We start from the raw sequence: 11927 nt of genomic DNA, 5'->3' as shown, positions 1-11927 counted from the left end.
TTTTATTAAATTACTAACCATATTTGACCATCACTTAAATAGTTGTGAAATAGAAATATAGCACCAATAATGAGACTTGCTTTAAGAAATTAAGAAAGAGAAAAAAAACATGATTTAATTCGCACTAAACCGAATGCTAGCTATTTTATTGCGAAATAGCTGCCTTTGTATGTGTTTGGTGCAATCATAATATTAAACTGAATATATGAAACGAAGCCAACTACTAAATATGTTGTTACTTAGTGTAAATTATTCCACAGTCTTGGTAGTGTCCTTTACCTCTTTCAATTTTCCTTCAAACCTAATATAACAATGATGATAACGCAATAATAACAAGAACAGTTACATATTCAATAAAGACCTCAAATCATAATATTTTTAATTGCTGGAAAGAATCCATTTTCAAACGTAACCTATATTGTTTCTTGTATTTATTCACGCCATACACTACCTAACTAAAACCATAACAAAACACAAAAACAGAGTCACTCTGCCAATTGCCAAAGGCTTCAAAGCAATGAAGCCACCTCCCTCCTCTTCTTCTTCGCCTTCTATTCTCAGAAAAACTCGTCTTTCTCCTTTTCTATTCACTTTATTAGCTTTTATTGTCTTTGTCACCATTCTTTATAGTGAAGATTTTAGCTGCATTTTTAGCCAGCTTGAATATTCTAGTCTATCTGGTCCTCCCAATTCCGTTTCAAGAATCAGTGAGTAATTCATTCATCATATTCGACACTTCTTTTTCCAGCAAAGTTTTTGTTTTATCGATTTGAATGCATGAACATAGTTTTAGTTGAAAGAATATAACCTTATATCTAATGATCACAGTGTAATAAGTACAATTTTAATTACTTACCTTATTTTCTAGGCTACTAATTCCACCTGTTATTATTAATTACCTTTCGAGTGAGCTGATAGCGTAAAAGTTTTTGTATTGTCATCAATGTATATAATTTGACTATGCATGTGTTTGGAATTATGGTGGTAGAGAAGAACAAGAAGTTGCCATTTGCCATTGGAGAGACAGAGGAAGGGTGCGACTTGTTCAGTGGGAGGTGGGTTCGTGATTACAGCCGACCGCTATACGAGGAAGAGGAGTGTCCTTATATACAGCCACAGTTAACTTGCCAAGAACATGGACGACCAGACAAAGATTATCAGCATTGGAGATGGCAACCTCATAGTTGTTCTCTTCCAAGGCATGTCAAGTTTAATTTTAAGTCAAATTTGCACATCTTTTCTTTAGTCGTCTACTATATCATTAACCAACACATCATTGGACATTATCAGTCACAACTAAATGACACTTGCACCTAAAAAATCACAATTTCAAGACGAAGCCACAACCAATTGATGCGTAATTCTTTTCCTTGATCAAGTTGACCGGTCAGAGGTGACATAAGATCTAATCATCCCTTAGTTATAACATTATATATGTATGAAAAATAAGTATAAGACATATTTTCGAACATAAACTTCCACCTTAATACACATAACTTGTAAATATATTAGAACCCTAACTTCTATGTTAATATAGATAACTTCTAAAATCTGGATCCGTCACAGACATGCATGTGTGAGTGTGACATACAAAGCTAGGCCACGAAAAGAAAACCTAAGTTGATTGTTAGTGACTCGCCCTCTAGCTATTATTTGTTTGAGAAATGATTCATTCACTAATCTTATTAAACTGGTTGACTACATTTTACTCTTCGTCCATATTTGATAATGTTGGTTTATTATGTGTAGTTCAACAACTCTTAATTACCTGCTAGAACGCGGGAGACCATTTTATTTTTCTTTAATCATTTTCACACTATAATTGCATGGAAATTTAATAATTTTAATTCTCTGTTTTCTGAGACAATTGCAGTTTCAATGCGACACTAATGCTGGAAACTCTTCGAGGAAAGAGGATGCTATACGTGGGAGATTCCTTAAACAGAGGACAATATATTTCAATGGTTTGTCTTCTCCACAGACTCATTCCTGAGAATGCTAAGTCCATGGAAACTTTTGGCTCCCTCTCTGTCTTCACAGCCAAGGTGATCATTTTAAAGTTGCATATATAGCACAATTCTATGACTCTATACGTCAACTTAATAAATGTTGCTTTAGCTTAAATTTAATTAATATTGCAGGATTACAACGCGACGATTGAGTTCTACTGGGCACCATTTTTGCTGGAATCAAATGCTGATGATGCAGTGGTACATAGAATATCTGATAGAGTTGTGAGGAAAGGTTCAATAAATAAGCACGGAAAGAATTGGAAAGGGGCTGATATAGTCGTTTTCAATACTTATCTTTGGTGGATGACCGGCCTAGAATTTAACATTTTGTAATTATCTTTCCCTCTCTTATTCTTTTTACAAATAAAGTTTAACACATCTGCCTTACCTGGCACTATAAAAAGGTTTTGTAACATTAGATCAAAGTAAACTACAACATCATGCAATTTTCTCCAGTAAGACTAATTTGGTAATTTTAAAAATTAAGTACATAAATTTCTATGATCTATCAAAATATATTGATAGTGTAAAATTTCTTCTATTTAGATTTTTCTGTTTGCGAAGGGCTAAATGATATTGAAACAGGCAAGGGTCTTTTGAGGATGAGGTGAAGGATATAGCGATAGTATCAACAGAGGATGCATATCGAATGGGAATGAAGAGTATGCTGAGATGGGTGAAAAAGAACATGGATCCAAAGAAAACCAGAGTCTTTTTCACTAGCATGTCACCTTCTCATCAAAAGTAATAATCTTCAATTTTTGTTGATTTTTTTTTTTTGTCACATTAAAATTTGAAAAAATAACAGTAGTAGTTAATCTTTATTTTTGCAGGAGCATAGATTGGGGAGGAGAACCAAATGAAAACTGTTACAATGAAACAAAAATTATAAAGGACCCAACTTACTGGGGATCAGATAGCAGAAAAAGTATAATGCAAGTGATTGGAGAAGTGTTTCGTAAAACAAAGGTACCCATTACATTTCTCAACATCACACAGCTCTCAAGTTACAGAAAAGATGCTCACACTTCAATTTACAAGAAACAATGGAATCCATTAACAACAGAGCAATTGGCAAATCCAGTAAGCTACGCTGATTGTGTGCATTGGTGTTTGCCTGGTCTTCAAGATACTTGGAATGAGCTTTTATTCGCCAAACTTTTCTATCCTTGAGATCTTAAGAGCATGAAACAAATTCGTATTACCACACTTTCAAAATGGTTGTGTGGAGGAGGATGATATCAATTTCGTTACCTAGTTTTTGATTTGTTTTTTTTGGATGACATTTGCGGACAGAAAATTGTTTTAACAAAATGAAATATCTGTGTATAAATGTAGTGATTCTTGCAAAAATTGTGAAAGGAAAAATTCTTGCAATTATGTGAAAAGAACTCTTGCAAAGAGAAATAGTTTGCATTATCCCCACCCCCGGAATTGGAGCATCAGAGTTCTATTTTAATTTTATTTATGGAAAATTGGCATGTATATACCATTCCTAACAACTATTTGCACGATTTTAGCTAAAGATTAGGCTTAGCAACTAAAACTCAAAAAATTAGCAATGGATAGCCAAAATCCTACCAAACAAACTTAAAAATAGGAGAATTTGAATATTGAACTCCTAATTTCATGCTTGTCCCCTTCCATTAATCTGACAACCACACCTAAGTGAACCACAATACAAAAATTATTGATAGTCATTGCTAAATAGCTATTATAAAGCCTAAAATATTCTCTACGGTTAATTACAGAGCGAGGCTTATATCAATGTACTTAAAGTAATAATGAACAATATTGAAATGACAGATAGACTCAAATAGCATGCCACCTGAAAACTTTAGTGAGACTACGCATACATATATAAGAAATTGTATAAATAGTTGAAGTGGTATACAAGTTAACAAAAGTGTGCAAGGTGTCACTAGCAAGTTGATAACTTGAGGCCGGAACCAAAGTAAGGTAACAAATCTGCAAAATTAAAGAACACTAATAAGAAAATACAAAGAACCGTAGTAACTAACATTCCAGCTGAATGGACGTCTAGTCAGGTTTGACTTAGTGTAGTGCATGCATACCATGCACTATACAAATCTGGAGCATAAAATAGCCTTTGGAGACCATTCTGCCTATGTTCTTCAACATCCTCTTCTATTTTCTCTCTTCTTTAGCTTCCTCGTTTAGATTAGTGATGTCGTAGGCGTCCTAAAGTTCAATATTTTTTGTTTTGTTATCCATCAAACCCACTGTTTGCTTTTGTGGCAAATACTGTAGGTTGAAGACTTCAACAGCTCCTAAAAATCCCGATCGAAGATTTTGGGGTTGTAAAGTGTCAAATGTGAGTAAATTTTGTGTTTTGAAGTTATATAGGATACGTGCTTTTATTCAATCACCGAAAATTATTTGTTATATTTTGTAGGATAATGGTATGTGCGACTATTTTAGAGGGCACCATGAGCCATTGACAAACCAAACAAGCACGGTATTTGTCGCGGTTGAGGATGTCCTCGGTTGACGATGATACAGAGGACGATGATGTTGCGGAAGCCAAATGTATATAGTGTGAATGAGTCACAATTACTATACCAAAAATTATGACAACCACTAAATATTAAACAAGACAATAAGACAACAATAAAAGAACACCAGAATTTATGAGGTTCGGCCAATTTTGCCTACTTCCTCGGACACAATCAATATTTTATTCCACTCCAAAATTACAAGTGAAATAATACTAAAAAGAGAAGATACAAATGCCTTAAGAAGATAAAAGGGCAAATGAGAGGTGTGTTTAAATCCTAAACATTAGGCCTCCTTTTATAGGGTGAAATTCCCATTCAAAATTGTCATCCACCGATGTGGGACTTTTGACAATTTCAACAAATCTCCACCTTGGCAAAATTCCACATCTTCAATTTTCTCTCAATAACAAATTTTGGTTGTGTCTTCATCTTCAATCTTTAGTGTTCAACAATGTTGATCAAATCCAAACAATGTTGAAACTTGACCGCAGTCACCACTTTTGTCAGTATATCAGCAGGGTTCTCCGTAGTATGAATTTTCTTCACCGTGACTCCACCTTCTTCTATGATTTCTCGTACGAAATGATACCGAACATCAATGTGCTTCGTCCTTGCATGATAAACTTGGTTCTTCGCTAATTGAATAGCACTTTGACTATCACAAAAAATTATAATATTTTTTTGTTCAATACCAAGCTCCTTTAGCAACCCCTGAAGCCAAATTGCCTCCTTCACAGCCTCTGTAATAGCCATGTACTCTGCCTCTGTTATAGACAAAGCAACTGTTGACTGCAAAGTAGATTTTCAACTAACTGATGCCTTTGCAAAAGTAAACACATAACCAGTAGTTGACCTTCATTTGTCCAGATCACCCGCAAAATCTGAGTCACAATATCCAACTACAGACCGATTGCCTTCCTGCTCAAAAACTAACCCAACATCTACAGTACTATGAATATACCGTAGAATCCATTTCACAGCTTGCCAATGCTCCTTTCCTGGATTATGCATATATCTGCTAATAACTCCAACGGCTTGTGAAATGTCAGGTCTCATACAAACCATTGCATACATCAAGCTACCAACAACATTTGCGTATGGTACCCTTGACATATACTCCTGTTCAGTTTCATCCTTTGGCGACATAGTAGTACTTAGCTTAAAATGGGGAGCAAGTGGCGTACTAATTGGCTTAGTCTTCTTATCTATGCCAAAACGCTGTAGTACTCTCTTCAAATATTCTTTCTGAGATAAACAAAGTTTTTTTGAACATCTATCTCTTATTATCTCCATGCCAAGAATTTTCTTTGCCTCACCCAGATCCTTCATCTCGAACTCCTCCTTTAGTTGAATCTTCAACTTATCAATTTCTTCCGAATTCTTGGAAGTTATAAACATATCATCCACATATAGGAGAAGATATACAAAGGAACCATCATTAAGTTTGCGCAAATACACACAATGATCGTATTTGCTTCTCTTGTACCCTTGCCGCAACATAAACTTGTCAAATCGCTTGTACCATTATCTAGAAGATTGTTTCAATCCGTACAACGATTTTTCAAGTTTGCATACCATATTTTCTTTTCCAGCAACTTTGAATCCTTCTGGCTGATTCATGTAGATTTCCTCCTCCAAGTTTCCATATAAAAACGCAGTTTTTACATCCATCTGAACTAGTTCCAAATCCAACTGTGCTACCAAAACCAACATAATTCTAATGGAGGAATGTTTTACAACTGGAGAAAATACTTCATTGTAATCAATTCCCTCCTTCTGAGCATATCCTTTGGCCACCAATCTTGCTTTGTAGCAAATATTTTCTTGGTTAGGAAATCCTTCTTTCTTTGTAAATACCCATTTGCACCCAATTGTTTTCTTTCCCTTCGGGAGATTGGCCAATTTTCATGTATGATTCTGATGAAGGGACTGCATTTCTTCATTTATGGCAATCCTCTACTTATCTTCTTCTGAACTTTGGATTGCGTCTTTATAAGTGGTAGGAACACCATCAGCTACAATTTAGGTTGCGCAAGCAACCGTCTCTATGAGACGAACAGGTTTCGTTATTGTCCTTTTTGGCCTGCTGGTTGCTATTGATTCAAGTTGTTGTCGAGGTTCCTGAGTTGGAATCTCCCTCTCTACTGGCTCTTCTTCCAGAGGGTAATCTTCATGAGTTTCCTCCTCTGCTTCTTGTGTTGGAAAAATAAATTTTCCCTCAAACTCCACCTGCTTTGATGCACCACCAGTTTGTTTGACATCTTCAACTGTCACCTTATCTGTTATGGCAGATTCATCAAAGGTAATATCTCTGCTGAATATAATATTCCTTGTCTCTAGACACCATAAGCGGTATCCTTTGACTCCAGAAGTAATCCCCATAAATATAGCCTTCTTTGCTCTCGGATCCAATTTTGACTCTTTCACATGATAGTATGCAATTGAGCCAAACACGTGCAAAGAGTCATAATCTACAGTAGGTTTTTCATACCATTTTTCAAATGGTGTCTTGCCATCAATAGCAGCAGATGGTAGACGATTAATGAGGTGGCATGCATATGTAATTGCCTCAGCCCAAAATTCTTTGCCCAAGCCAGCATTGGACAACATACACCGTACCTTCTCCAGTAAAGTCCGGTTCATACGTTCTGCCACTCCATTCTGTTGTGGTGTATGTCTGACAGTGAAGTGTCGGACGATGCCATCATTTTCACAGACCTTATTGAAATGATCATTTTTGTATTCAACCTCCATTGTCTGTGCGAATACACTTGATCCTCCTGCCTGTTTGATTCTCCACCATCGTCTTCCATTTGAGAAAAATTCCCAACACTTCATCTTTCCTCTTCATTGTATACACCCACACTCTTCGGAAAAAATCATCAACAAAGGTTACAAAATAGTGCTTCCCACCCAATGAAGGTGTTTTGGAAGGACCCCAAACATCAGAGTGTACATAATCCAAAATGCCTTTAGTATTATGGATCGCTGTAGCAAATTTAACCCTTGTCTGTTTTCCTTTGACACAATGCTCGCAAAACTCCAAGTTGCAAGTCTTTACGCCTTTTAACAATCCTTGATCAGATAGAGCTTTCAAGGATTTCCCTCCAGCATGTCCCAAGCGTATGTGCCATAGCCTGGTCGCTTCTGCCTCTTTGTCATCACTGGATGTCACTGTCGCTGTCCCAATAACTGTACTACCACGATAGCGGTACATGTTATTGTTCTTCCGATTGGCCTTCATTACCACTAGTGCACCGGAGCATATTCTCATCACTCCATTTTCTGCAATGATTTTGAACCCTTTTGATTCTAGGGCTCCCACAGAGATGAGATTCTTCTTCAAACCCGGTACATATCGAACATCTGTTAATGTTCTGATCATTCCATCATGGCTTCTTAATCTTATTGAACCAATGCCATATGAGGTAAGAGGGCTGTTATCCGCTGTGTGGATGACTCCATATTCTCCTTCTTGAAAATTCACGAACCAGTCCTTGTTGGGACACATATGATAGCTACAAGCTGAGTCCATCAACCATATGTCTGATGATGTTGATAACTCTGTTGTAACTAATGAGAAGTCTGAATCATCACAATCAGCTACATTTGAATCCATAATGGCCTTTCCATTGTTATGTCTGGCCTTATTCTTCAACTTCGGACAGTCTTTCTTCCAGTGCCCCTTTTCTCGACAAAAGGCACATTCATCTTTGCTGGGTCTAGATCTCGACTTGGATCTTCCCTTCTTAGTCCTCGTTTGATTTTGAGGACGACCCCTCACAATTAGTGCTTCTCCTTCTCCGCCCTTCTGTTTTTCTCCCTTTCTTTGTTCATAGCTGTACAAAGCCGAACAGACTTCTCTGAGAGAAATTTCGTCATTTCCATGGAGTAGAGTAGTTTTAAGGTGCTCGTACTCATTAGGAAGTGACCCCAACAACATCAAGGCCAAGTCACCATCATCAAAAGTTGCATCCATATTTTGCAAATCTGTGGCCAACTTATTGAAACTGGTGATATGTTCATTCATTGTGGTACCAGGAACATAGGTGAAGCGAAACAGTCTCTTCTTCATGTACAATTTATTTTGACTGTTTTTCTTTAAAAATTTATCCTCCAGTGCTTTCCATAATTTATTATCCTCCAGTGCTTTCCATAATTTACTTGCAGAAGTTTCCTTTGTGTATGGATATTTCTGCTCTCTAGCAAGGTAAGATCGAATGGTACCGCAAGCAACACGATTGATAATTTTCCAATCTTCTTCTCCAATGACATCTGGCTTCTTTTCTTCAATGGCAAGATCTAGCCCTTGTTGAAAAAGAACATCTAGAACCTCGCATTTTCACATTCCAAAATGTCCTGACCCGTCAAAAATTTCTACCACAAATTTCGCATTTGACACAATTCTTGTCATAAGCGAAGATGCTAACGATGATGTATTATTGACACTTGATGTAGATTCTTCTTGTTTATTGTCTTCCGTTTTGACACAAATATTATTTAGTAGCTGACGACACAAATCAAGATTATTTTCTTTCTGGTGTGAAAGATCAGACTAAGCTGCAACCACAGAGCATACTCAGACAGAACCTTGACTCAGTTACCAAGATAGATCTTTTCTGATGTGGAAGATCAGACTATACTACAACCACAGAGCATACTTAGATAGTACCTTGGCTCTGATACCAATTGTTGCGGAAGCCAAATGTATATAGTGTGAATGAGTCACAACTACTATACCAAAAATTATGAGAACCACTAAATATTAAACAAGACAATAAGACAACAATAAAAGAACACCAGAATTTACGAGGTTTGGCCAATTTTGCCTACTTCCTCGGACACAATCAATATTTTATTCCACTCCAAAATTACAAGTAAAATAATACTAAAGAGAGAAGATACAAATGCCTTAAGAAGATAAAAGGGCAAATGAGAGGTATGTTTAAATCCTAAACATTAGGCCTCCTTTTATAGGGTGAAATTCCCATTCAAAATTGTCATCCACCGATGTGGAACTTTTGACAATTTCAACAGATGACACTTCCTCCGCTTGAGTTCAGCAAGTAAAAATAACTTTACCCTTCCAAGATAGTGAAACAGAATGTCTGTTGAGATCTCCTACCTTAATATCAATAATTTTTCAACGGTAATAAAGTTGAATTTCTTTAAAATTGTTTGTGAAATACAATTACTGTTGAAAAATAAAATGAAGAACATAAAATATCTTCAGGCTGAGGCGCATATATCTTGCTCTTTTTAAGAAGATTCATGCCTGCTACAATAGAATATATGTGATCCAGTAGTAATACTTTTGACTTGTCTACCCTAAGGTACAATACATAGCGGGAGCTTAATGCATCGGGCTGCCCTTTTTTGCCCCTAAGGTACAACAACTTGATTATGTCGTATGATTCAGACAAACTCTCGACAAGTTGTTGAGTCCAAAACTCTACTATTTGGAACACCTTTCTTCAACAAAGTAAAACTCTTTTTTTTAATGACTCTAACCTCACTTTTTCAAGCACTGTACAATATTTTCCATACACCATATTACGGAAGAAAGACTTCTATTTAAAGGGGTAAGAATTCTTCATTGGATTAAATTGGAAGAAAATGGGGTAATAAGTTATGAGATCATGAAAAACATGGGTTAATAGATGAATTAGCGTGTAATTATTAGGAGAACATGAAAAAATAGTTACATAGAAGTTATAACCATTTTCTACATCACAGAGTAGTGGATTAATTAGGAGTTATGACCACTTCTCAAATCATAGGATAATACAATTTTAATAATAAAATGCTAATGTACACCAACAACACAAACTGCAATTGAAATTATATGCTTTTCTCCAAGTTGTAATTATTATGTAAAGTTTTTTGGTATAATTTGTACCGAAATCAAAATAGATCAAACCGATTACATATATATCCTATTTGGACCATATAAATTACAACATCGTTTATCTTCAAAACTTATGGCATCTAACCTCTAAATCTTGAATCCGCTACTGATAATACATATGTTTAGTTTGCAATTGTTTGTGAAAAACATAAAGAAAAAGATAGCATCCAAAACATCTAATTCTTGACCAGCAACGTCGCAGTCATTAGGCTTACCATTGAAATCTAATGAAGCAATTTGTATTGGAGCTAATCTGCTCCTGTGTAACAAGTTGGACAGTTTCACGTATAGATATTATTATAATAGCTGATCATCTTGTACTTAATCCTTAAAAAAAGTCCTAAATATATCAAAAGGATAAGAACGACGTTAGGAAAAATGCCAACACACCATATATTATAAACCACTTAAATAAATATACAATTAGAAGAGTATAAGAATGGAATAAACTGTAGAAGCAATTCAAAAATAAAAACTGAAATGAGTCTACCAGAATATCACCTTGACATAAGTATTTTCTTCCGTTCCTTTTCATTTAACCTACAGTTTTTATTGACTTAGTGTAGTGCTTCTTTTAAACATGCATAGATTAGCTAATTGAGATGCTGTGCTTTCTATAACAGATAATTTCATGCTGATTCTTTCGGAATTTTGAATTTCTAAAACAGTCTCCAAACGTTATATATATGGCTGTGTACATCTTTTGAAGTCTTAAAAAGCTGGTGTAAAGTGTTACTCCACAGATTTAATCCTTTGGAATACCATTATGTACCGCTAGAGGCTCTTTATTTTGCATGCAATAATACAGTGTCAGTGTATGACCTTTAGACTAATCCCAGGATTATAATGCAACGACTGAGTTTTACGGAGCATCACTTCTTCTTGAATCAAACAATGGTTAATCCTGGCCAGCATAGAATACCTGATCGAATTGTTCGCAGAGATTAAAATATGGTACATACTGGTGATAGTTACTACATTGGTGTTCAACACCTATATTTGGTAAATGATGAGGTTGGGCTAAATTGGTCCAAAAATATTCTTAGAATGTTGTGATATTGTTTGCTTGAGTCAAGCCCTCACGATTTTTCCCTAATGGCCTGACATAATTAAGAGCATCAAACAATTTATAAGTACTTTTTTTTTCTTTTCTACTTTCTAAGTGGAACTTTATTCACATACACCCAATAATCTCCCCTTTGAACTAAGTCTTACATGGTCCATTACTATCATGGGCTAATTTGAAGATTAATTGTGTGTCACCCAAATAAAAATCAATGAGAGAAATAAGAGCTTTGAGAAGATATGCACTCAACTATTATTCGGGGTATAACTCTGTGCTCAGTTCACTCTTAAGTTCTTTTCACTCTTTCGATTTCAACAGATGATTAGGCTATCTTAAGAATTAAAATTTTTCTTCCGAATGAAATAGAGTTCGCTAACAACCTAATGATACGTGTTGTGACCCATTTTCTTTACTTCCGAATG

The 11927-nt window shown here is 35.6% G+C and overlaps 1 protein-coding gene across 1 annotated transcript; it reads left to right on the top strand.

Moving 5' to 3' along the window:
- Positions 1-400: 400 nt before the first annotated feature.
- On the top strand, positions 401-3365 carry LOC107812894 (protein trichome birefringence-like 33). Its single transcript, XM_016638073.2, has 6 exons — positions 401-707; positions 989-1199; positions 1874-2045; positions 2142-2341; positions 2598-2756; positions 2846-3365. The coding sequence occupies exons 1-6, from the start codon at positions 518-520 to the stop codon at positions 3183-3185; spliced, it is 1272 nt and encodes a 423-aa protein (XP_016493559.2). The 5' UTR covers positions 401-517; the 3' UTR covers positions 3186-3365.
- The last annotated feature ends 8562 nt before the right edge of the window (positions 3366-11927 follow it).

The sequence above is a fragment of the Nicotiana tabacum genome, chromosome 4 (genome assembly GCF_000715075.1).
Source record: "Nicotiana tabacum cultivar K326 chromosome 4, ASM71507v2, whole genome shotgun sequence".
In the NCBI taxonomy this organism is placed as follows: Eukaryota; Viridiplantae; Streptophyta; class Magnoliopsida; order Solanales; family Solanaceae; genus Nicotiana; species Nicotiana tabacum.
The sequence above is the reverse complement of the archived record's forward strand: the minus strand, read 5'-3'. Positions and strand labels throughout refer to the sequence as shown.

Bases quoted from the DNA above. Each gene is read 5' to 3' on its own strand.
- LOC107812894 (XM_016638073.2), top strand. From the start codon at position 518: ATGAAGCCACCTCCCTCCTCTTCTTCTTCGCCTTCTATTCTCAGAAAA. The intron at 2,046-2,141 runs GTGATCATTTTA...TTAATATTGCAG, and splicing joins TCTCTGTCTTCACAGCCAAG to GATTACAACGCGACGATTGA. The intron at 2,342-2,597 runs GTAATTATCTTT...ATATTGAAACAG, and splicing joins GGCCTAGAATTTAACATTTT to GCAAGGGTCTTTTGAGGATG.